At 45.1% G+C, this 26,433-nt stretch overlaps 2 protein-coding genes across 7 annotated transcripts in view; both read left to right on the top strand.

The window, feature by feature from the left end:
• Window positions 1–14,752, top strand: part of obscna (obscurin, cytoskeletal calmodulin and titin-interacting RhoGEF a) — a 72,044-nt gene extending 57,292 nt beyond the window's left edge. For 5 of the 6 annotated variants that reach the window (XM_063201501.1, XM_063201500.1, XM_063201498.1 and 2 more), the window contains 13 exons: window positions 19–171; window positions 404–449; window positions 528–599; window positions 902–2,918; window positions 3,131–3,301; window positions 3,693–3,815; window positions 4,903–5,076; window positions 5,873–5,978; window positions 6,582–6,821; window positions 9,414–9,637; window positions 11,033–11,129; window positions 11,599–11,748; window positions 13,336–14,752. In XM_063201501.1, coding sequence (XP_063057571.1) covers window positions 19–171; window positions 404–449; window positions 528–599; window positions 902–2,918; window positions 3,131–3,301; window positions 3,693–3,815; window positions 4,903–5,076; window positions 5,873–5,978; window positions 6,582–6,821; window positions 9,414–9,637; window positions 11,033–11,129; window positions 11,599–11,748; window positions 13,336–13,519 — 3,757 coding nt within the window. In that variant the 3' untranslated portion in view covers window positions 13,520–14,752. The remainder of the gene's footprint in view (window positions 1–18; window positions 172–403; window positions 450–527; window positions 600–901; window positions 2,919–3,130; window positions 3,302–3,692; window positions 3,816–4,902; window positions 5,077–5,872; window positions 5,979–6,581; window positions 6,822–9,413; window positions 9,638–11,032; window positions 11,130–11,598; window positions 11,749–13,335) is intronic. The other variant, XM_063201499.1, reaches the window with a different exon arrangement.
• Window positions 14,753–16,012: 1,260 nt separating this feature from the next.
• Window positions 16,013–26,184, top strand: dmap1 (DNA methyltransferase 1 associated protein 1). Its single transcript, XM_063200218.1, has 11 exons — window positions 16,013–16,147; window positions 16,648–16,758; window positions 16,891–16,982; window positions 17,274–17,472; window positions 19,251–19,409; window positions 19,648–19,815; window positions 21,194–21,379; window positions 22,079–22,150; window positions 23,353–23,425; window positions 23,824–24,152; window positions 25,172–26,184. Exons 2-11 carry the CDS (start codon window positions 16,660–16,662, stop codon window positions 25,229–25,231), a joined length of 1,437 nt encoding a protein of 478 aa, XP_063056288.1. The 5' UTR covers window positions 16,013–16,147; window positions 16,648–16,659; the 3' UTR covers window positions 25,232–26,184.
• Window positions 26,185–26,433: the final 249 nt, after the last annotated feature.

Below are 26,433 nucleotides of genomic sequence, written 5' to 3'. Positions count from 1 at the left end.
CTGGCTGTGTCTGTGCAGTCTGACGTGCCACTGCCCGTTTTTCGGGGATAATGATCGTGCGACCCTGATGCGGGTTGCCGAGGGATCGCTGTTTTGGGACACCCCTGAGGTCACCTGCAGAAGCCAGGAGGCCCAGGACTTCCTCCACAAAGTCCTACAGCCACTCCCAGAGTAAGCGTGTGTGTGTGTGTGTGTGTGTGTGTGTGTGTGTGTGTGTGTGTGTGTGTGTGTGTGTGTGTGTGTGTGTGTGTGTGTGTGTGTGTGTGTGTGTGTGTGTGTGTGCGTGTGTGTGTGTGTGTGTGTGTGGGTGGGTATGGGTGTGGTTGTGTGGGTGAGTGAGTGTGTAATGCACATTGCTGTATAAGTATATTAGCCTGACAAAGTATTATTTCATCTTCCCTAGAGTGCGTCCATCAGCCTCCCAGTGCTTAGCACACCAGTGGTTCCAGGTGAGTGTTTCCTTCTGTGTCCTTGAATTCCACATCACCCACGTTGCTTTAGTATGAATTTACCTTTTCTCTCATTAGGGTCAGTATGAGGAACCCGGGAGCATTAACACAAAGAATTTGAAATCTTTCATTGCAAGGAGAAAATGGCAGGTAAGGAAAAGTCAATCCTTACATTTACCATTTCTCAATCATGCTTGAGTAATGTGATAAATGTTTTAAAAACAGTTTTTGTTTCGGTTATAGTTGAAGTTAAAGTGAGGTTATTGACAGGTATTGTATATTTTAGTGTGTGCTTGTTCCGGCTGCCAGGTACATAGAGTCGAATGAAATATTTATTTGCATCAAGAAGTGGTTTCCGTTTCATAAAGTTCTTCCCCTGCACCAGTGTCTGTTGTCTAATGTCTTGCAAAGCCTGACTGATCCCCCACCCTCTTGTCATTGCTGTGCCGCAGCACTCCCTGACGTGCGTGGGCTCGGTGCTCACCCTGCGGCCCATCCCAGACCTGCTGGACGCCCCGCCTGAGGAGGTGTCCATCACGGCCCCCCGGGAGCCCCACGAGCCCAGCAGCACCTCCCTCAGCAGCGCCTCCTCCTCCGAATACGACGACGCAGACGTCTGGGAGTGCTTCCATCACTTCAACCCCGAAGATGAGGACGACTGGGATGAAGAGGAGGAGGAAGAGGAAGAAGAGGAGGAACTGGAAGAGGAGGAAGAGGAGGAGGAGTTTGAGCTGCCTCAGGTGAAGTTGGCGGAGACTACAGGTAGGGGCAGAACGCTGCAGGAGATGGGTCGTACCCGGGTGGACGAGGAGGACTCGATGCTGGAGAGAGGAGGTCTTCAGCGGGGAGCCCTGGTGTTCCCTACTAGCAAGCCTAAGGACCAGGAGCAGCAGCCTGATGGTGGGCGGAGCAGCCCGTCGCTCTACCTCTCTGAGGGGGAAGAGAGCAGAGAGCTGCATTCTCCTGCCCCTGCTCAACAACCAGAGCGCTTGATCATCCCTCGGAACCGTCTGATCCGCAGCATGTTCCACAGCAGCTCGCACCAGCTCTCGCCCATGTCAGCCCGACACATGTTGAGCCACAAGCCGCACACAGCGCGCAAGCAGGAGCGCGGACGCAAGCCGCTCCGGTCGAGCCTCTCCGGCCGCCTCAACGAGCCACTCATAGAGTACGTGGAGGACGCGCCCGAGAATGGAGGTGGTGGGGCTGGAGGAGCTGGCAGTGGTGGAGGAGGAGGAGGTCAGAGAAGGGGCTCGGGGCAAAACACCATGCTCAAGTCCTGCTCATTTGATAGCGGCGTCAGCCTCATCCACCCGCTCTCTGCCCAGCGAAGGAGCAGGTCCCTAGACGAGTCCACCAGGAGGACTCCACTGCGGGAGCCAGGGGAGGAAGAAGAAGAGGAGGAGGGGGAGGTAGAAGAGGAGGTGGAGGAGGAGGTGCAGGCATTGTTCAGGCATAAGGGTATGTCGACAGATGAGGAGGAAATAGGGGTGGAACATGCCCAGGAGAGCTCATCTCCAAAGCAAGTGGCCACTAGAGACAGGAGGCAGAGCGTGGTAGCACCGGCTACCAGCGATAGGAGGCAAAGTATAGTGGCGGCACTACCAGCAACCACCAGTGAGAGGAGGCAGAGTGTGGTAGCTGTGCCACCAGCGGCTACCAGTGACAGAAGGCAGAGTATAGTCGCCGAAGTGAAGCCCAGGACTCAAGGGGTAGATGAGAGGGAGGCGGTCGTTGAAGCTGCCCCAGAGAGCCGACCTCTGGTTCCCCCACCCAGGAGGCGAAGAGGGTCCAGACGTCCCTCAGAGGGAGAGAACCTTGGCAGTTCCCAGACCTCTCTTGCCGAGTCTTACACTCTAGACTCTGAGGCGTCCAGCAGAATGGGTTCCACTGAGGACTTCTCAGCTGCTGCCACTGGTCTCGCTGGTCTTCCCAGGAGAGAGCAGAGGCCCTTGTCTGCAATGGCCTCGTCTTACCTGCACACTTCGGACGAGGAGGACGGTCATAAACGGCAACCCCCGACCCCACCAAGCCGGAGATACGGGTCCAGGCTTAGCCTGCAAATAGAGAGGGGTGACCTGTCCCTTAAACGCAGTCCCTCGCGCCTCTCGGACCAGGTTCCCAGCATGCCCGCAACGCCAGGTCCTCCAGAGGTGCTCCAGAGGCACGCTTCAGCCCCAGCCCTGGAGGTCAAGCAACCCAGTGGGAAGTCTCCAAAGATCGGCCTCATGAAGCTGTTTCGCAGGCAGTCCTGGACCGGACTGTCGTCCTCCCAGCCTGATGTTGGTGGTGGTGGTGGTGGTGGAGGTGGTGGAGGGGAGAGGAAGCAGAAGAAAGAGAAGGAGGCCTCTGTGACCTCGCCGTCCAAAAGCCCAATGCTGACCCTGAAGAAGAAGATGAGATCCTCAGCTTCAAATCTTACCAAACTCTTCACCAAGCAGACCAGTAAGGAGGAGAAGTCCAAGAGTGGTGAGTTACCAACTGCTTTGATGTCAACAGAGAATTAGATGTAACCATATTACAAACCATAATGTTAATGTTAATGGGAATAATGTTATTCCCAGTATTGCCAACAACATGCCATTCAGCTAAATAGTCATTTATAGAACTAATCAACGTTATAAAGATCAATGTAAATGTCAATATTTTCATGTTTCCGTAATGTGCTGTCTGCCTTTTAGGTCCCATCTATAAAGGTCCTCCTCCAGTGTCCCCACAGAGGGCTCGCTCTCCTCTCGGCTCTGCCCCAACGCTAAGCTCAAGCAGCCCACAGAAGAAAACCCCCAAGCAATTCTTCCAAGCCCTCCCATCTCCCCAAGCGCTTATCCCACCTGCTTTCAAGAAAATCAAAGGTGAACAAGAGAGTCATTTGAATCAACTAATTTTACAGCCTTTAAAGCAAAACATGTTCAGGTTGAGAGCATAGTCGTCTCTCATGCAAGCTTCAGAAGAGAAGTCCATGCAAAGTGCAGAAGTGTCTGTCTGCAAGAAGTTGTTGAACCACCAAAACATCATTTTGATGTGGAAAATCTATTTATAGGTTCTGTTTGTGATTAAAAAGTATGGAACACACGTTTGATAGTAGATTTGACAGTAGATTTGTGGGATTGTTAAAACAAAAATGTATGGAATTTGTCTGTAGATGTGTGATAATGTGATGAAAAAGAATTTATCTTTGACAGTAGATAGGAGATACAGTAGAAGGCTAAGTGTATCTCTCCACCCATTGCTTGTGGTCTCCAGAGGTGACTGTCCGCCCGTCCAGACCAGACGTGCACCAGCTGGCAGGAGGGGGCGTGCTGCTGGTTTGGAGACCCGTCAAGTGCAGCGAGTCCTTCACCTACTGCTTACAGTACAGCACTGCAGGTAACGCACTTCCATCACCTGCCTCTCACAGCATAGTGCTGCAGGTAGATGAATACCACACCTATTCCAGATCTACATTTAAAGGTAACCTACTTTTATCAGCAGTACTACATATAAACATACCTCAACACTCAGTACAGTACAGTACAGTACAGTACAGTACAGTACAGTACAGTACAGTACAGTACAGTACAGTACACGCTGCACCAGGGTTGACATTTTAGTTCAGGGGCCACATACAGTCAATTTGATCTCAAGTGGGCCGGACAAGTAACGTACTGTAATTGTGAAAGGATGCAAATTTCTGCTTCATATCGGAATCACATAGCTGGTCAATCATCTGGAGGTGGATGTCAGCAGGCATATCAGGAGCATCAGGAAAGACACTTTCTGAAGTACTGACAACCTGAGATCTCAGACACCAGCAGTAATGCGATTGAGATGTACTTTTTGTCAATCTTGGTTTTTTTCCGTCTGCAAGTCTGGGGCGGATTAAAGCATCTGGCGGAGCGCATGCAGCCCCTAGGCCTTATGTTTGACTTACGTGTTTAAATCTCATACGTTTGTACTTACTTTTCCTTAGGTGTAACATCTCCAGGTTAATACACCACTACCTACTAATAGAGTAGAATAGAGTAACTGAATTGATCCCTGGGGGAAATTAAGTGTGACATTCTGACATTATTTTGCATCCAGGGACTGTAATTTTCTGTATAAAATGGTACTCTGGTCTTGGCTGTGGCTCAGTCGGCTAGAAGCCATTTCCCACTCCTTCCCCATCTCTCTCACAATACTTTCCTGTCTCCTCTCTGACTGTCCTTCCCAAGGGAGACAAGAAAAGCTCCCAAAAATCTGTATTATGGCCCAGGCGTGGCTGAAACAGTAGGGCACTGCACTGCTACAGTACACCGGCGACCTGAGTTCGATTCAGGTCATTTGCAGATCCTTCTCCGTCTCTCTCTCCCATCTTTATTCCTGTCTCTCTCATATAGTCCTGTCTGAAAAATAATGAAAAGCCCCCAAAAGATCTGTATTACTTTTACTGTACTGATCTGTTATTCCCTTGATCTGTGCGCCCCTACCCCAGGTGGAGTGGTGGAGTGGAAGCTGCTGGCGGAGGATGTGGCTGACAGCTGCTACACGGTCAACTCCCTCCCCAAGGGCCCGGGCTACGTCTTCCGCGTCGCCTGCGTCACCAAAACAGGAGCGGGTCCCTTCAGTGACCCCACCGTGCTGGCCTACATGGCTATCCACCATGAAGGCAAGACCCAGCTCTGTCATACCAAGAGCTACCAGACCCTGTCACCGCAGAGGTGGACTCAGGACAGTGATTTAAACCAGTGTCTGAATGTCTTCTGTTTTCATGTATAATGAGCTGCACTCGCTCGTTGTGGTAACATTTCAGGGCATGAAATGCACTACAATTGACAGCACTACAATTAACATTTGTTCCGTGACATTTTTTCCTGCACAAATATTCAATTATAAAAGGTCAAATTTCGTGGGTTTGTTCATTCATTCTAGTAGTGAAAATTGAAAATATGGTGAGATTTTTGCGGGTTCAGTGCATTGTTCTGGAATATCAGTTGGTACTGAAAGGCTTAATTAAGCGTAACATATAAGCTGCTTATTTTTCTGTTATATTTATTGTCCTTTGGTAAGAATCTACTATTGTGATCATAAGGTTGCCAAGACGGTTCACTGTGTAAACTTTCCGTGGTTGCACAAGCAATTTTGAAATGTCCCTCACAGTAGGAAAAAAACCCCTAGCTCATTCATCCATCCATCCAACTTGAAAATTGAAATAGCCATTGCAAGTGCCAAGGAGAAAGGGGCATGTTGGTTTTTCAAGCCAACTTACTGAGATGAAGTATTTCAGGAGGCCAGAAGGAAAGTTGGCATTAAGCTAACAAAGCCAAAATCCCCATTAAGCGAAAGCCATCTAGAAACCAATCATGAAACTAAATATGAAACTAATCTTTTAAGTGGCATTAAGATCAGCTGCGATGATTTTCCGCATGACATGTTTTTTTTCCCCCTCCTTCCTCTCCTTTTAGACTCCCACATTCCTCTTATTCAAAAGGAATCCCTGAGGTCAAAGGTCATTGTGACAGGGGGGCAGGGCCCCCATAAGATCTACTCTTTCCTCTCAGAGATCAACAGGTACGTTTGGAATAGGTCAAGTCTTTCTGAAGATTAACCTCAGTGTTAGGACATTGTGTTTCCACATGTTGTTAACATCCCAGCCTGAGAGTGCAGAGTGGCAAACCCAGGTGTGATTAGGTCAGTTCGAGACAGCACATTTGTCAAATATGATTACTTAACCCAAAGTGTTGCAGTATCTCTCCCTACACATGCCACTGTAGTGTATTAGCCTACATGATTACTTAATTGTGTAAAGTGACATTGTGCCTCCATTTCGAATTTGCTTGGTTCAGTGTACATTTCAGACATGCTCTTGACCTGATAAACGTATTTTCATGAAGTCATCCCTGCACAGTAGAAAATACAGTTAATTCAAGACTTAGATAAAGCACTCTGGGGCCAAATAGACTCTAGAAGATGTTTCTAAATACTAAAACATGAAACATAACAGATAAAAACATGAATCAAACCAGAAAAAAAGAGAATAAATTGAAACAAATAACACAATAGATAATACATGTACCTGCGCATATGTTCTGCACCTGGCCATTAGGCTATAGGGGACGAAGCCATGCCACATACACTACTGTAGATAGTGACTTCCTGTGTCTGCGTCCCCAGGGGCCGCTTCAGTGTGGTGGCCCAGTGTCGGGAGGAGCAGAGCCAGCAGTACCTGGCAGGCAAGATCACCCCGTACCGGCCCGAGCAGCGGCAGCTGGTGCTGAGGGAGTACCAGCTGCTCAAGAGGCTCAACCACCCCCACCTGGTGCAGCTCCACTCGGCCCTCATCAGCCCCGACTACCTGGTGCTGCTGGAGGAGCTGTGTGCCGGACGGGAGCTCCTCTACAACCTGGCCGAGAGGTGAGATACACTAGCCAGGCCGTGCCCTCCTAGTGACGCAACACCTTCGGCGTTGCAACTAGTCAGGTCAAGAGCAATGCAAGTACTTTCTGAGTTCCCGAAAATACGGTTACTCCTTTCACTGTGTCGGGACTCTGGAAGCAAACAACCATAAGCAAAACAAGGGAGGCGGGTCAACCATGCCATTTGGGAAATGTTAATTGTTATGCTCTTGGTCAGACCAAGTCTCAAACACATTTGAATGTCGATGATATTCAGGCTAGAGATACACACACTAACACTCCTAGCCCATTTAGCTCAAATGCAGCCCAGAAGTGCTTTTCTCAAAACTATACATCGTTGCTGAGTCTGACTACATTAGCCACTTTGTTGGTTGCAATCAAAGTTCCCATTTGCAACTACCTAAGGCTGCATTTCCCAAAAACTCTTAAGCCTAAGGGCGGGTTATGCTCTGTTTAGAGCAGGGATGGGCAACTGGAGGCCCGGGGGCCACATGTGGCCCGCCTCCTCACTCAATGCGGCCCCTTAGATAAAACAGTAGACCTAATTCAGAAAATAATGTCCATATATTTTTTAAAACAACTACTGAATCAATCTGTTGTAATTATACTGTTGGCCAATGGAGTATTGAGTGTAGAGTATACTATTCCTTTATTCTATCCTTCCAAACAAAATGGGCAGTAAGTGAGCAACCAACTGCACCTCCAAGTCTGCGAATTGGAGTCAGATTTGTGGTCATGTGGCCCTCCGACGGTGGCGATGAAAAAACGCGACCCTCCTCATCATAAAAGTTGCCCATCCCTGGTTTAGAGCCTCAACGGAGTGAGTCAACGCAGTGAATTATAATTTATAGCTCCATTCTAGCTGCGCTATCCGTTTCCGTCGCAAGGGTAGGGACAGCGAGATGATTGTTCAAACTGCCTTCAATACAAAGAGTAAACTGCATCATTCACTGCGTCGAGTCACAATTTTGGGGAGGTGCCCCAGAGTACCTGCGTGATGGGGGGGCTTCACTCCGTTAACTGCACGGCTCACTGCATCACGACGCAGGGAAGTTGGTCTCGAGGCATAAATCACCCAGTAGTACTTAAGTATGAGGGGCCACCTAGACAATATATCACATCACTAAACGTTTATGCATACAATATTTTAATAGGCCTACATACAATATTTGCTTGCTCAAAGTGTATGTGTGAGGTAGAATAGTGTATGTATAAACTTTTAGTTATGATGTGAGACCCATTTCTGATATATTGCCTAGGGGGGCCCTCATACTTAAGTACTACTTAGGCTTAAGTACTACTTAAGAGTTTTTGAGAAACGCAGCCCAAGTTGTTAAGCAGCTGACAACTACAAGTACGAGAAACACAGCCCAGGTTTAGCCTTCACCCGGCATGTGTTTGGTGTATATGGTGATGTATTGGTGGTGGTGGTGTCTGTGATGACGATGAGGATGGTAATTGCTATGATAAAGAATGGGCCATTTTCAATCTGGAGGAGCTGTGTGTCGTCCGGGAGCTCCTCTACAATCTAGACGAGAGGTGAGAGACCCATGACCACACCTGGCTCACTTGGCATGTGCGGCATGAGAATGGAGCTGTGTTGGTGGTGGCAATGGTGGTGGTGGTTGTGATGGTAGTGGTGATGAGGATGGTAATGACCTGGCCAAGAGGTGAGCAACTCCCAGATTTGGCTTAAATGTGGCCCAGATTCTCCCCACACCTTGCACAAAGTTGATAATGAACGAAGCTGTGGTGGTGGTGGGGATGACTGTGATGATGCATATGAAAAAAATGATGATGATGGTGATGATGATGTTGGTGATGATGGTGATGATGATGGTGATGACGGTGATGATGTTTATAATACAAATGATGATGATGGTGGTGGTGATGGTGATAATGATGATGATGATGATGGTGGTAAGGAGTTCAAGCTAGCAGGGTCATCGGGGTCGCACAGGACTGAAACTCGTCCAAATGTCAAAATGTGATGAGCGGATGTCACCTCGGTCATTCTGTCTGCATCAGGAGGACGTAATTCCCATAGTCGCCATTGACATTTACTATGAATGAGGAAGGGTCACTGACCTATAAATGCTCAAAGCCTTGCCATTTCCTTACATAAGGTCCATTGCAATTATGTCTGTCTGCATGTACTTATGTCTGTCTGCATGTGTGTGTGTGTGTGTGTGTGTGTGTGTGTGTGTGTGTGTGTGTGTGTGTGTGTGTGTGTGTGTGTGTGTGTGTGTGTGTGTGTGTGTGTGTGTGTGTGTGTGTGTGTGTGTGTGTGTGTGTGTGTGTGTGTGTGTGTGTGTGTGTGCTTGCGTTTCTGTGAGGAAAAGATAAAAAATATTATGCGAGAAAAAAATGGTTTGAAATACTGTATGTGCTTTTGTGTGTGTATGTGTGTGTGTGCGCGTGCGTGTGTGTGTGTGTGTGTGTGTGCACGTGTGTGTGCGTGCGTGTGTGTGTGCGTGTGTGTGTGTGCGTGCGTGTGTGCGTGCCTGTGTGTGCATGCGTGCCTGTGTGTGTGCCTGTGTGTGTGTGTGACCCGCATGGTTGTCTCTGTGTGTCCCTGTTTGCACTCCAGGGAGGCGTATGCGGAGGTGGATGTGAGTGAGCTCCTGGACCAGATCCTGAGCGCCGTCGACTACCTGCACAGCCGCCGCATGATGCATCTGGACCTCAAGTCCGACAACATGCTGGTCACCGACGGCAACGTGGTGAAACTGGTGGACCTGGGATCGGCACAGCTCTACACGCCAGGCCAGGCCGTCAAATTGGAGCACCTCAAGGAGCTGAGTGAGAACAAGGGTGAGTAGCAGGACGTCATGTGGTGCACATGGTGTACGTGTCAATATCCCTTCTCCGGTCAGTTCCTTTGGCCTTGTGCCTCGAGCTCCATCATCACTGGACAGTGTCTCAAACCAGGAGGGTGGAGGAGGGAGGAGAGATGTCATAGAAGAGGGCCTGTGTGTGTGTGGACATAGTGCTTGACTCCTATATCCTCCCTCGATTCCTTCTTTGTTTCCTCCGCTGGAGTGGAACAGAAATGAGGCATAAGGCTGGATAACCAAGGAACCGACTGGAGGAGGGATATTGAGACACAAATATGCCGTGCACACAGCACCATATGGGGGTTTAATATGACAGTGTTTTGGGCCCTGCCTCTGCATGCTGGCCTGCAGATACTACTGTATATACTTACACCTGAACCTGGTCTGACCCGTAGCCTTACAGGTTTGGGTTGCGAGTACTGCATTGGGATAATTTACATTGAGTAAAAATTATGTGATTAGAAATATGTCACCAAAACCCCTTATAATAATCTTAAAACTAGAAGCAAACCTCCGCCAAGGCCATGGGGTCACTGACACCATAACATCTACACGCTCATGTTCACATCCACACGCTTTTCTCAAGTCTTTCTGCCTTGTTTTTGTGGAGTTACAAACCGGAATGTCAAAATCTCGCAATGGTGAAGTATCTTCTTAAAAATTCCTGGATCCGGATCATGATTCGGACCACAACCAAAATGTAATCACTTGTTTCTTTTGTCATTTCCAACAACTCCACAAAATGTCAGCAAAATCCATTCAGAACTTTCAGAGTTATCCTGCTGACAGACAAACAAACCAAGGCGACCGAAAACACAACTTCCTTGGCAGAGGGAATAACATAGTGTTTCAGCAGATTGTTAACGGTCTCATTGCCTGAATTTAGTCGGTGGGACCTTTGCAACTGAGGTGTGATGAGATAGTTACAAGGTTTGATCAGATTTGATTAGGTTAACTCCACTGGAGTGGGAAAACACTTTCAATGAAGTGAATTTTCCTTTCTGACAATGCTGGACAAAGTATTAAAATAGCTCTAAATGAAATGTTTTTAGTCAGATGTCCTAACTTCTATATTACTAAAAACTAAAACTCTACTACAATTCGTATGTGTGTATCAACACATCTCTGTACACTTTGTATCATACAGTATCTCTGTATAGAAGTCCATACAATCTTTGCTATACATAAATAAGTGTTTGTATGCATTTCAGTGATCGACAGAAATGTATGAAATACTAATGTATGAAATAGTATGAAATAATGTATGGACATGAATGTAACAAAATAATATCTGTATGTTTTTAACAATGGCCCAAAACCCTAACCAATGTCTGTGGATATTATTTTACCCGTTTGTTATGTCTTTTGTCAGTTTACATTGTCCTTCCCAAAGCTCCTGAAATCTTGGAAGGCCAAGGCGTTGGGCCCGAGACGGATATCTGGGCGATTGGGGTGTTGGCGTTCATCATGTGAGTACTGTAACTGTGGGTAGTGCTGGCTTACAGCAATGCACTTACCACAATAAAGTGCCTTTTGAAGGTTAACGCTTCCCTGTCAGTAGAATCCCATGTCAATTATCAATTCTAATAAAAACGTTCTACCAATACCATATTGAGCATACTTCCATCGTCTTCAATTGGCTCTGGGGTTCTTTAAACTGTCAGATTTGGGTTTGAAAAACATAAAAAACCCAGCACGCCTGGCAAGGAGTAAGAGCATTTGGACTGAGCACACACAGCACAGCAGCAATGAGCCACGCTATAGTAGCAGTTCAAAAAGTTGCTACGCTGGCACGTTCTGCACAGCATAACCAAAGCGAGATGCGTCCTTTTCTAACAACACATCGTGTTTCAGTAATAATATCGTAAAACTAGATGAAGGATGAAATAGGAAGAAAGGGCCTGATCTAACCATGTCACCGGCATCTGGTGTGCTCAGGCTGAGTGCCGACAGCCCATTCCAGGCGGACCTGAACTTCGAGAGGGACCGCAACATCAAGAAGGGCAAGATCCAGTTTGGCCGCTGCTACCCGGGCCTGTCAGAGGGAGCCGTTAACTTCATGAAGTCCACACTCAACAACAAGGCCTGGTGAGCAAGCATGGATGACCGACATGCTGTACTGGGCACACTGTACGGTACACACCCACACACACATTAGAGTTTGCGCAGCAGGTTGAGGCACACGGACACACTCGCAAACACACACATCACACAGGCCACTCACATACACACTTTGGCTCTGCATGCGGACGCACGAACACACACACACACACACACACACACACACACACACACACACACACACACGTGTCTCATAGACACACACAACAGTTTGGCACTGCAAATGTATGCACACAGACTCTCTCTCTCACACACACGCACGCGCGCACACACATACACACACACTCCCTTATGTTGATATGCAGGCATGCGGGAAGTGTCTTGTGTTGGTAATTCTTTAATGCGCTTCTGTCTGCACATCAGTATCATGATCAGTTCCAGATGTGAAAACTGGTGACAATGTGCTGTGCTAATTACTGCAACTATCTGGATATATTAGCATCATAGAGCAATGTGGAAAACACAACTAAAACACCAGCCAATATTTCCTGTTCTTCAGTAGTAGTATATTTTGAGAGTGTTATTAATTACTAATAGCAATTAAAAGTTTAGTTTGTCTACCTCTTAATACAATGTCATGAATGACACGTACGTATACGTATCTTGAAATAGCGTGTCAAAGACACAGTATTAGCGGAAATATTAAAACCAGAAGTTTGTTCCGATTGATGAGACATTGACAAATTTCCTGTCATTACCAAATCTCCTGTCATTACCACATTGTCACTTTCTGTCACTGTTCTGGAAAAGCCGGTTGGCTTTGTCCATGTTATTGGGTGTTTATAGAGAAACAGAATCACCATAATATTAAATCCAGACACCATAATATTAAATCCCCCATACTCAAGCAGCTTCACTGGCTCCCCATCAAGTCACGCATATTACCAGGCATGCGTTACCGATGTCCATTCATCGTTTGTCAAGAATAGTTGCCACAAAATAGACTCTTGCATTTTTGTGCTTTCTCCCACTTCAAGAACTCACTGGTATATCTTGTATGTTAAACTGGTATGTAAAGCTGTTCTCTCTGTTTTCCGGAACAAAGCCATGGTAAAGTCTTAATGTTCAGGACTCTGAGTTTCTGTTTTCTGATTTCTTGTTGCTTGGGTCCTTGTCGTGTGTGTGCCTTAATGGGTGCAGAAGAGTTAGTGCTCCACTCCACACCTCAGTCCTCAGCTGCTCCCCGCAGCTCTCCAACCCACACTTACTCATCACAAACACCTCTTGTATCAACAGAACAGATACAAGGCGACTTTCGTTTTAAAACACATCTATGGTTATTTCGTTGTTGAATTTGACTGCTGGTCATTTATACTTCAGGGAGCTTTAGAATATCCAATTGCACTTCTCATACTCATTCAATCTAAGTAAGTGCATAACATTGTAAAACCGTTGTGTATGAAAACTATATGCTACACATATAACTTAACCTTTGTCTTGCCTTGTGTTGATTGCTTGTCTGGAATTACATACAAGTTGGCCTTTGTGTATGACAAACTGCATACAACTTTAAACTTTGCTTTGCCTTGCCTTGTGTTGACTGGTTGTCCACAGGGGGAGGCCCTCGGCTGGGGAGTGTCTGCAGAGTGCTTGGATCCGGGGGGAGCCGCGCGCCGCTGCCAGGTCCCCTGACTCCATGGTCTGCTTCTCCACTGACAAGCTGCAGGCCTTCCTTCAAGAGCGAGAGGCCAAGCGCGACCACATACGCACCAAGGCCAAGGTCCCCCTCCTGCCCTAGGCCACTGGGCCAAGGGGGGTGGTGGCCTGCTAAACTATAGCCACTCCTAACCTACTTACAGTATATTTTGCGCTGAGGGTCTGGGTTCGGTTCTGTTGACATGTTTTTACAGAACATTGACATTGTATGTCTGTGGGAATGGGTAAAATCTATGGTAGCCAATCAGCGAATAGAAGTATTTGTGAATGGTGGTCCCAATGGTAAAAAAATGGTGTTGTACTACATTATAAAAACTACTTTATAAAAACACACTGTCCCCTTTATAGTATGGCCAACATTATGCGGACCCATGTTCGAGTCTGGCTTTGTTCATTTCCAAAACCTACCCCAAATCTCCATCTTAACAGTCATGTATGTAAAAAAAGGCAAAAAGAAAATTCCAGAACACTTTTTTTTTAATCCAGAGATTTGGTGAAAGCATATGAAATCGTTTTGAACCTCTGCAGAGTCTACTTCTCCAACAAGAATATGTTTTCATACAGTAAAAAGCCAGGCCCTCTACCCAAATTAAGTGTAGTACAAGGGGGAATGGTTTAGCAGGCTGCCCGAGGGGGAGCCCTGATGTCAATTGTCAAAAGTGTTCAAATGTGAAAATGTGAATCTTTTGTGTGAAAACTTTGAAAGATTTTTGCTATTTGTCTTTTTAATGCTGCTGTCTTTCAAACATGGCCTTAGTATGTAATAAAGTACTGTACAGTTGTAAGATGATTTCACAATGGTCACAATTGTCAGTAACATGCAAATGTTTAGGTGTGATCAAGTGCCAAATGATTTTAAGAGTGACTGATTGAAAACTGCCACAATATTGTCCCTGGTTTAAAATAAATGTTATGTAGTTACACAATCGAAAGGTCAAATCTTGGACAGCAACATGGTTTAATTTATTTAATTAAAATGAATGTTTTATGAATAATTTTGTGTTGCTCTGGAATGTAAGGTTAGTTTGAAATAATGTTTTCAAATGGTCTTACTGTAAGAATACATGCTATTAATAGAAGAGTTTGTATTAAATTATAACTATGACTCTTATAAATTGCCTTTTGTGATATCAGGGATTATCATAAATTAACAAGACATCAACTGCATGGAGGCAATATCTGTTTGCTGTAGAGTTTCTGCTTGTTTTTCATGTTGTTTAATTTCTTTCCTTTACATTTCGGAATGATGGAAATGTGTTGTTTTGAAATAGTTTGGTGCACTGACTAAACTTGTTCTCCAATAAAGAGTTGCTTGACAATACTTGCACTTTTTTTGTGGATGGTGCATACCGTAGGGGTATTCAATTAACCCATTATAGCCTCAACAACCCTTTTTGGGAAAGGGTGCCCTCTGCCTACTACAACCTAAATATCTCAGTCTCCGAAGCACATAAAAACATGAAATAAGTTGCATTTAAAAGCTTGGGCCCTCATTTTGCATTACGATGTGTTCATTCAGCCCTAACATACCATTTTTTTTTATTAAAAAACTCAAATTTCAAGAGCCTGAATGCAGTGTATATGTTGCTCCATGCTAAAATTGGTTAAAAGTCACAAAGGGCCAGTTTTTCAAATTCCCTCCAGTGAAGGGGCCGAACATAAAATCTGCGAGCAACACAGTGTCCGAGGTTAGGTTGCGAAACAAGCGGATAGCTTTCCAGACAGAACAGGTATTCCCTTGCTTCTCTACTTCTTAGTAGCCTTAGGATGGTCTATTTATGACACTGTTTTAGATAAGATTTCATTCTCATGTGAATGCATAGTAGAGATATCTCCAACCTGAAGTGTTAGTGATCAGAAAGTATGCACACAGATAGCACACATATTTGTTTTCATTGTGTTCTTCTGACGTTATGGAGGGCCAGAACCTCAAGGGCCTCATCTGGTCCCAGGGCCTCCATTTAAATAGCCCCGCCGTAGGCTATAAGCTTAAAGGGACACTGTGTGAGATTTTTAGTTGTTTATTTCCAGAATTCATGCTGCCCATTCACTAATGTTACCCTTTTCATGAATACTTACCATCACCATCAAATTCTAAGTATTCATTATGACTGGAAAAATTGCACTTTTCATACATGAAAAGGGGGATCTTCTCCATGGTCCGCCATTTTGAATTTCCAAAAATAGCCATTTTTAGCTGCAAAAATGACTCTACATGGATTATACTAGGAAATGTTTGTTTATTACTTAGTAAACGTTCATGTAAAGGTCAAATTTGGCAATAGGCAGCGCGGTTTCAATGAGCAGCATTGTTGCAGTACCTTTTTTGACCATTTCCTGCACAGTGTCCCTTTAATTAAGACATAATGAAAAATTTAATAGGCTTACCATAGGCATTTTGTCTGAGTCCTGCAAAAGCCAGTCAGTATCAAACACTGAACTATAAGAATAAGTATTATCAGATATGGTAAGGTTCTGTATCTTTTTGTATTCTCTAATAGGTTTGGCAGTACAGTGGTATCAGTAGGCCTATGCCAACATTTGATGTACTCCACGCCACGAGATGGCGACAAGCAAAAAATGAACAAATCACTTGGAGCCACACCAACGACTTACTGGTTTGCGATGCATCAATGAGGACTGAGCTAAGCTAATCAAGGAGCTATTCTAAGTGGCACGAGAATTGCTGGATATATTGTGAATTACTCAGGTAAATAAAATGTACATTAATATCCTGCCAGTAAACTGATTGCGTTAGGTATATATTAGTTAACCCCCGCAATAGCATTTCCCGCGAATACTGAAACCTAGAAGCTAGCAGTTAGCTGGCAGTAGCTTCCCATTGTAGAGCGCTTAATGTTATTGTTTTTAGGAGTGTATCCCAACCATATTTACTATTTCCCACGTATTTACATATGAAGGATACGATTTCTTCATACCATTCAGAATTGAGAAGTATTTTGTAGCACATGCGCGCTAATATGTCTGTAAAGTAGGCTAACCCCCAGTGCCGTGGCCGTCTACAATTCGAATTCATGGCTTTCTCCCCCCATTGATTTACCGCGACGATATACGGCTACTTCATTAGTACTAATGTTTACATTTTGTTCAGCAGCCACAGGCTGTGTTCAGATTAACGTTTTGAAGATGTGGCGTGACTAATAGCAAAGACATGTGTACCATAACATCTCTCATTCATTCACACACTAGTGTCAGTTCATCATGACAACCGGTGCTGATGTGAGAGACATCTTGGAGCTGGCCGGAGGAGAGAATGATGCTGGCCCCATCAATAAGAAAGACATTTTAAACTCTGACAAGGTAAGCCAAACAACGAGGCCTGTTTATGTCATGTTATCTGTAGATAATTTGGCTTTATGTGCATTGATTATTTACATGGTCATGTTCTTGTATTTTTGTTAATATGTTGTTCTGTATTTAATCTCTCAACAGAAAAAGGTAAAGAAAACGACTGAGACGTTAACATTCAAGCGTCCAGAGGGTATGCACAGAGAGGTGTATGCCCTTTTGTATTCAGACAAAAAGTAAGTACCAAGTCTTTGTATGCTTCTGTTTCAGTGTCATTATCTTGTTGCTTATTCATACATTGCCATTATGACATGGATATCACCAGAGCTGTACAGGTGTGTGAGTCTACAAGTCTAGATGAAGAACCAATAAATAAGTAAGGCCCAAAATCCATATCTTCATGCTGGTTTAGTTGTCCGCTTAAATCAGAGACTAAACAATCATGAGACATTCTCTGACAAATGACTGCACGAATAAAAATTAAAAAAAAAACACAGACGGCTAATGTGACTTGTGTCTCTTTGAAGTAGGGATGCTCCTCCACTGCTACCCAGCGACACAACTCAGGGATACAGGACCGTGAAGGCCAAGCTGGGCTGTAAGAAGGTGCGGCCCTGGAAGTGGATGCCCTTCGCCAACCCGGCCCGGCGAGATGGCGCCATCTTCCACCACTGGAGACGAGCGGCAGAGGAGGGCAAGGACTACCCCTTCGCCCGCTTCAACAAGGTGTGGATGAATAGGTGGATAGGAGACTGTCGACAAGAAAAAGAGCCTTGAATACATTATTGTGGAGCAGAAATGCGCAGAATTCACAGAAGTTTCAAAAACACAGAAGGTGTTTGTGTGCGGTCATGCACTTGAATGCATACAGTGCCCTCCATAATTATTGGCACCCCTGGTTGAGATGTGTTAAAAGCCTTAAAATAAATTCAATGTTTATTGCAGAAGAATACTGTCACACTGAAAATTGTAGGAAAATGTAGCCTTCAACTCAAATGAATTGTAAGAAAATAAAAAAATCCCTGACTAAAAAATAATTATTTTTCATTAAATCACCTGTTCCACAATTATTGGCACCCTTAACAATTCCCAGGAAATAAATATAATTGAAGCATTTCTGTCATTTCTACAGTAGTTTACAAAGTTTACCAGAATATGTAGGAACATTTAATTAATAATTCATCACTTCCTGTTTCCCTGGGGTATAAATATGATGTGACACCGAGGCCATTTCTCTTATCCACTCTTAAACATGGGAAAGACAAAGGAACACAGCATACAAGTGAGGCAGATGTGCGTCGACCTTCACAGGTCAGGCAGAGGCTACAAGAAGATTGCCACTCAACTGCAGCTGCCCATATCCACTGTGAGAGGAATAATTAAGAAGTTCAAAACAACTGGAACAGTGGTAAACAAGCCTGGACGAGGACCCAAGTTTATTTTGCCACCACGCACAGTGAGGAGGATGGTAGGAGAAATCAAAAGATCTCCAAAGCTCACTGACAAGCGTCTGGAGTTCGCCAAGCGGTATTGGGGCTTCAACTGGGACCGTGTGCTTTGGTCAGATGAGACCAAGATTGAGCTTTTTGGCAACAAACACTCTAAGTGGGTCTGGCGTACCACGAAAGATGCGCATGCTGAAAAGCACCTCATACCCACTGTGAAGTATGGGGGTGGGTCAGTGATGCTGTGGGGCTGTTTCGCTTCCAAAGGCCCTGGGAACCTTGTTAGGGGGCATGGCATCATGAATGCTTTGAAATACCAGGACATTTTAAATCAAAATCTGTTGCCCTCTGCCCGAAAGCTGAAGCTGGGTCGTCACTGGGTCTTTCAGCATGACAATGACCCTAAACATATGGCCAAATCTACACAGAAATGGTTCACCAGACACAAAATCAAGCTCCTCCCATGGCCATCTCAGTCCCCTGACCTCAACCCCATTGAGAACCTGTGGGGTGAGCTGAAGAGGAGAGGACCCAGGTCTCTGGATGATTTAGAGAGATTCTGCAAAGAGGAATGGCTGAAGATCCCTCTTTCTGTCTTCTCCCATCTTGTGAAACATTATAGGAGAAGATTAGGTGCTGTTTTGTTGGCAAAAGGGGGTTGTACAAAATATTAACACCAGGGGTGCTAATAATTGTGACACACATTATTTGATGTCAAATAATTATTTCTTTATGTGGGATTTTTTCCCCACTGAATAAATGCACTTGTATTGAAGGTTGGATTTTTCTCTTTTTTTCCATTAAGGTCCCATATTATTTAGAAAAAAAATAAAATAATTGGAAGCTAAAAAACACATCTCAACCAGGGGTGCCAATAATTATGGAGGGCACTGTATGTGTGTGCATACAGGACTTCTATGCAAAAAAGAGTATAAAAGTATAAATGCAATGTGAGTTGGCTTAGAGAGTAAATGTGAAGAGCATAAATGCAATGTGAAACAGGGTCAGTGCAGACCTGAAAAGCTAATTCATCTTTCTCATTTGTGTGCGTGTGGTCAGACGGTGCAGGTGCCCGTGTACTCAGAACAGGAGTACCAGATGTATCTCCATGACGACGGCTGGACTAAGACGGAGACAGATCACCTGTTCGACTTGTGTAAACGCTTTGACCTGCGCTTCATTGTCATTCATGACCGTTACGACCATCAGCAGTACAGGGTAAGCCGTAACGCTTCTGCCCATTTATGAAACTGAACTCAAGGCTGCTGGAATTTTCCTTTTTGATAGTGGAAACTGTTTGCAAGAAAACATTAATATGTTATGTCATGCACCCACTAAAATGGGCGATAAGCATTTACATTTTTATTTTATTGTATATTTACACTGAGTGATATGAATGCATTGATAAGATTGTACATACAGAGTTTTTTACAGAGACATTTGTCTCTCCATTCAGAAGCGCTCGGTGGAGGACTTGAAGGAGCGCTACTATACCATCTGTGGCAAGCTGACTAAAGTGCGCGCCACCACCGGCACAGAGCCCAAGATCTACATCTTTGACGCGGGACACGAGCGGCGCAGGAAAGAGCAGCTGGAGAGGCTGTTTAACCGCACACCAGAGCAGGTGACTCCACGTGACAATTACTACCACTGCACACTTCTGTTATCACACTACACAATTACTACCACTACACTCTACTATCACACTACAGAACTACCATCACTGAACACTACTATCACGCTGCATAATTAGTAGCGCTGCACACTACTGTTATCACACTACACAATTACTACCACTGCACACTACTGTTATCACACTACACAATTACTACTACTGCACACTACACTACTGTTAACACACTACATAATCACGACCACTGCACACTACTGTTCAGGAGTATGGCATCATATCCAAAGTGTGAATGGAAGAGGAAATGTGCAGGTCAGATAGACCACACGGACACGCCTTGTTAAGCGGCGTACACACACAAAGCTAGCATTTCGCTTGCTCGGCTACTCGCCACTCTTTCATGGAACGTTCGCTGAAAGTTCCCGCGGCTTTAACTGCCAATGGACAACTGAGAAGTACCGAACTCTGCATTCCAATTGGTTACTCGCTTACTCGCCTCGCTCGAAGATAAAATATTTTCAACTCGGAATCCGCCCACATCGCATCGCTTGTACAGTACTCGCCTAATCTCCTGCGAGTCTCGCTGGGACACATTGACATTCTATTGAGTTCATTCGCTGAGCGAGTAACTAACAGCGACGTGTGTGTACGGGCCTTTAAGCAAGGAAGGCAAAAGTAGTCTTCTCTCTTAACAGTGTGTTACCACTAGTGTACCTGTAGGTGGCAGCAACTCATAACATTGTGACCCCATGTGAAGGTGTCACTTAAAATATATGCTGTTTTTTCGTCATTGATTGTACATGCATAAGTTCATTCATCTATGTACTTAACTGGGAATAGGTAGTGTAATCAGAACAATTTGGTCAGTTCTGCATTCTTATTTTGAGTGGTCTCAACACCATCTATTAAGGCACAGGAAACAAGAACGATCACCGCACACTGGTGGACTTGATTTTGCTGCTTTTTTATTTAGTGTTAGGTGAACAGCACGTTTCGCCTTGCGCTTCGTCAGGTTCACCATCTATTCAGACGTCTCAGGGTTGTTTGTATACATGGGTTCTAAATTTTTGTTTCCCCCTGACTGCGCAAAACTAACTGCGCACAACTCAACCTCTGATTGCTGGAAAGCACTGTCGGTCAAAAAATTAGCTCACGTGGTTGGCTGCCAGTGTCAGTGCCAGTGTCTTGCCCCTCCTCACCACACTGTGAACCCATGTATACAATTTTTTTCCTGGATGTTATGGATGTTCCCTGGTGTGCATGTAATGTAATGTTACTTGCTTGTTGCTTCCTGGATGTGCGTGTAATGTCGTGTTACTGTTGCTTCCCTGTTGTATTCGTCATGTAATGTTTCTTGCTGTCCTGGGTGTAGGTGGCCGAGGAGGAGTACCTGGTGCAGGAGCTGAGGAAGATCGAGACGCGTAAGAAGGAGCGCGAGAAGAATGCCCAGGACATCCAGAAGCTCATCACGCAAGCCGACACCACCACAGAGATGCGCCGCGCCGAACGCAAGGCCACCAAGAAAAAGCTGCCGCAGAAACGCGAGACAGAGAAACCGGTACTGGGGACAGAACAATATGTTTGTTTTTTGGGTGATGCCATATTGATTATTATGGACTTCGGAGGACAAAAACTGATGTATCCATCCAATACATGTAAAGTTATAAGAAACTCAAGCAGGCAAACATTGATACAAAGCACTCATTGCTTTAAGCGAGTTTCATTCAAAAAAGCCAGTTACCAGAACCTGACACACTCCTCTGTTTTTTTGTTTGTTTGTTTTTTTAATTGTTTTGGTCTTTTACGACTTAATTTATGATAGGACAGTTTGAGAGGTGGACAGGAGCAAATGGGGAGAGAGATGGGGAGGGGTCGGCAAAGGACCCGGGCCGGAAATCGAACCCGGGTCGGCCGCATGGTAGATGAGAAACCTACCGGTTGGCCACCGCAGGGCCCCTCTTGTGTCTTTTCATACCCTTTGAAGCCTTTTCCAACGTTTAATGGTTTAGTGGTTTTGCTCTACAAAACCATTCTGTTGTCAGCACTAGTAGAAGATGCTCCCGAATATGTTATGAAATAGTACAGCTCATTTAACGGAGTACAAGTGTTACAGATTGTACTGCTCAGTTTGCAAATGGATCTGCTTTCGATTGGAGTTGTATGAGATAGTGTTGTGGATGTAGTTGTTTGACATCTTAGTGCCTGTCCTCATCTCTATTGTATTTTTCTCTCTTGTCGTCTTTCTCTGTCATGACAGGCTGTTCCTGAAACAGCGGGCATCAAGTTCCCTGACTTCAAATCCGCTGGAGTCACACTTCGAAGCCAAAGGGTAAGACATGCACACAACATGCACATACACACTCAGTCAGTCTCTCTCTCTCTCTCTCTCTCTCTCTCTCTCTCTCTCTCTCTCTCTCTCTCTCTCTCTCTCTCTCTCTCTCTCTCTCTCTCTCGCTCTCGCTCTCGCTCTCGCTCATTGACATACTCTAATTCACACAGAGACACCCTGGCTGCACAAACTCTGATAACCACATGCAAGTGTGTGTGTGTGTGTGTGAGAGAGTGGGGGAACCTCTCTCTCTCTCTCTCATTAGCAGCTGTATGATGTATGTGCTGGGCGGTAGACTAATAGGGGCTGGCTGTGGTGGGATTTATCTTGAAGAGTGATGAGGGCTGCTAGCTCTCTATGCAAAAGGCATTAGAGGCGGCCGCCACACAGCACCGCGACACAGCAGTGTATTACTCACCGCTACTGGTGCTCTTCCCTCCCGCGCTGGCGATCTGTTTGCCAGGCTCCAGTGGATAAACACAGTTTGATCGGCCCCCCTCTGAAGTGCATTTCTTAGGTATTAAGCATGTGAGGGATGCCAGCCTCTCAACCCTCCCTGCTCCACCCCACCCCTTGCTTGCTCGCTTCCGTTCTCTCTCTCTCTCTCTCTCTCTCTCTCTCTCTCTCTCTCTCTCTCTCTCTCTCTCTCTCTCTCTCTCTCTCTCTCTCTCTCTCTCTCTCTCTTCACTATCTCTCGCTTTCTCTCTTTTAATATTTTTTCGAAATCTTGCGTTCCCTCTCTCTGTTTCTCTCGCTCTTTCCCTTGGGTCCTGGTCCTTTTCCACTGAGTAGTCACTGGTGGTTTGGGGTGGAATAGGTCCTGATGGAGTATCACCACGGGCCAGTGAGCCTCCACCACAAAATTCAAATTTTCTCAAGAGATTATGAAGCGTACATTACAATATTTAAATTTAAGTCACCAATGTACGTTGAAATTCACTGTGAAAATGTCACTAGTTGGCAATGAAGACCAACCAAATGTGAGCTCTTGTCGTATGAACATTGATTCTGCTGAAATGTGCTGTACCAATATTCATTTGGGGGGCTACACCCAGACACAGACATGTTGACACTTAATATTTTACACATTTTGCTAATATTCACATTTTGTCGAAAATGGAAACTATCTGTGATCGTTTGGCATTTGCAGTGTCATTAAGCTCATTGTTGCTGTGTGTTGTGATTTTATTTGCATGTTTCAGATGAAGCTGCCCAGCTCTGTCGGCCAGAAGAAGATCAAGGCCATTGAACAGATCCTCACAGAGCAGGGCGTCGGTGAGTTCTGGCAATATATCATGCTCATTGCACACACAACTTTCATTCTTGTAGCCCAAGGCAGTGGTCATAATCTGTGACGAATCTGCCTTGATAATGTATTACATAGACATGTTACAGCAATAAGTTTTCTTTTTTTTTCCTCAATGTATTAACTATACATATATGGTCAAAAATATGAAATGCTCACCATGTACTGCACTATGTGTACACCTTCAACAACCTCAGCATTGACACTTAACACTGGAGAATATCTTGCACAAGAACTTACAAAAAATCCTGTGTTCTTCCTTCTATACCTCCCTTCGCAACACACACACACACACACACACACACACACACACACACACACACACACACACACACATTCTCTCTCTCACAAACGTACACACACTCAGACCTGAACCCCATGCCGACGGAGGAGATGGTGCAGATGTTTAACGAGCTGCGTAGTGACCTGGTGCTGCTGTACGAGCTGAAGCAGGCGCACAGCAACTGCGAGTACGAGCAGCAGATGCTGAGGCACCGCTATGAGGCGCTGCTGAAGGCAGGGGGCGCCACCAGCACGCCACAGCTACAGCAGCAGCAGCTGCTACAGCAGTCAGAGGGGCTCGGCAGCACCGCCGCTACAGAACCGGCACAGAACTGGCCCTCAGTGGACGACATCAAGACCGAGGCCAAGGAGCAGATCATAGACGTGGTGGGGGCACCACTCACGCCCAACTCTGTGAGTCAACGCAACAGAATTTTGACTATGACTATTGCCATTTATAATAATAATAATAATGATGATGATGTTGATGATAACAATAATAATAATAAGACTGAGGCTAAAGACCAGATCATAGACATGGTGGTAGCGCCACCCACACCCAATCTGTGAAACAACATAATATAACAACTCATCTCGGCACAAAACAAAATATTCATGTTGAGGTTTATGATTGATATAAATTCATTCATTCATTTATTCATTCATTCATTCATTCATTCATTCATTCATTCATTCATTCATTACCATAGTATTCATAATAAACATAAGCATAAGGAGAGAAAAAACGTAAGCTATTATTAGTAGTTTCAATGTAGTTTTATTGGAACCAATTTTGATATCATACATAAGTTAAGATTTAAAAAAAATATATATGAAAAACAGTGTTACATTGCAGTGGTGAGTCAAACGAAAGAGGCAGAATATTTTAAGATTTAAGTTAACTGTGCCTCACAGAATTTAAATAACAGTCTGGAACAAGTGCGAAAGCATCAACTGGATGTATAGAGTGGTTGAAGCATTTTTCAGTGCTGATCTTGTCTCCTCTTATCTGAAAAAATGTACATTTTATAATGGTCATGGATGTGAAACAGGTCCACCCAGACCCAAATCAAAATCTTTTGCTACTGTAAACGTCAGTGGTTGCAATCTTGTAATCTGGAATCAAATTTGACCTTTTTGTGTTCATTTGGATTACTAATATAATAAAAGTCTGTAATAAATATTTATCAATTGGTTCTCTGAACAATAAAGCCTTGCACTCAAACTTGAGTGCAGTTAGACTGAAGTGTATGTGGGTGTGTTTTCAGTCCTGATGTCTAAAAACGATCATGGGGCCGCAGGTTAAATTAAATATTTGAACAGATATTCATTACAACTGGGATGCATATAACTGTTTATTCATTAGCCTGTGTACCTGGTGAGCTGTGTGGGGTCTAACAGGCTTGTGGTCTTCTGCTCTTGTTGTTGTGCAGAGGAAACGCCGGGAGTCTGCCTCCAGCTCCTCGTCCATCAAGAAGGTGAAGAAGCCCTGATGTGGAGCCCCCTGTTTTAATCAGATGGACATATTACACTGAGGGGACGGAGAGGACAGAGGACACGCGCCCAGCATCTGACTGGAGCACATGAGGAGGAGAGGAGAGGAGATGGGGAGAGGAGGGGTCCTGTATGAGAGGGGACTGGCAGGGGTCTGGAGAGAGAGAGGGGGGGGGGGGTTATTTCATAGGGCCAGTCATCCATCAAAGTGCACCGCACCCCCCCAAAACAGCCAAAGCCTTTTGCTCTCTCCTAATCATGGACGGCGCTCTTGCCAGACACCCACACCCCCCCACCTCTTTCCCCTCTCCTGCTACATCTTCAGCAGTCCACCTCCCTCCCTTCCTCCTTCCTCTCTGCATCTACCGGACCCCAGCATCATTGTGACACAGACCACCGCTGACATTCCCATTCCATTACAGCCACCCCCACTTCCACCACCCTAGACACCCCCGCGCCCCTCTCCCCTCGTCCCTCGTCCGGTCCCGCCACGGTCAGCCCTGGCCACAAGCAGGACAGATGAACTGTAAATTGGCAGCCAGGGCTAATAGATACCTGCAACAGTAGCGGTCTGTCTGCACACACAGAAAAAGAGAAATAAAAGCTTGGAGGAAGGAGGGAAATCTGGTTTGTTCTGCCAACATTTGTTTGATCTTGGTTTGTTTTTGTTTTTGTTTATTTGTTTGGGTTTTTTAAGTCAATGTTAAGTCACTGGTTCTTGAGTAAAATCAGCAGTGTGATGGACTAGTGTGCGTTGAGGTAGAGAGACGGAGGAGCAAGGCATTTCATGTTCATTGTTACAACAATTGGCCTTTTTGCCTTTCTGTGCTGTTGTGATGGAATAGAAACTCGAATGCGAGCCTGTTATAACTGCTTCGTCAGGGCATCCTCTCTTTTCCCACTCTTCATTGCCTGTGTGCAAAAAAAAGCTAATAAATGTGGTGTTTTTGTACTATGCGTTTTTTTTATTGTTTACAACTTTGGGTGTTTGTTTGTGAGGAAAATGGAAGATGCTGTATTGCAATCCCACCGCAGATTTTTTTAAAAAGCGAGCGAAGTGAGGATGTTTATACAAAGTCCCTAGGAAAAGTGGGTGAATTGGATCTGATCAGTGAGGGCAGTAAAGCAATTGTGGTCGACTCGGAGGGCTGACCATTCTATGGAATGAGGGGTGTTAACCTCTCCATGCTGAGGAAGCTGT

The sequence above is a fragment of the Engraulis encrasicolus genome, chromosome 6 (assembly GCF_034702125.1).
Source record: "Engraulis encrasicolus isolate BLACKSEA-1 chromosome 6, IST_EnEncr_1.0, whole genome shotgun sequence".
In the NCBI taxonomy this organism is placed as follows: Eukaryota; Metazoa; Chordata; class Actinopteri; order Clupeiformes; family Engraulidae; genus Engraulis; species Engraulis encrasicolus.
This window is presented reverse-complemented; position numbering and strand designations above follow the sequence as displayed.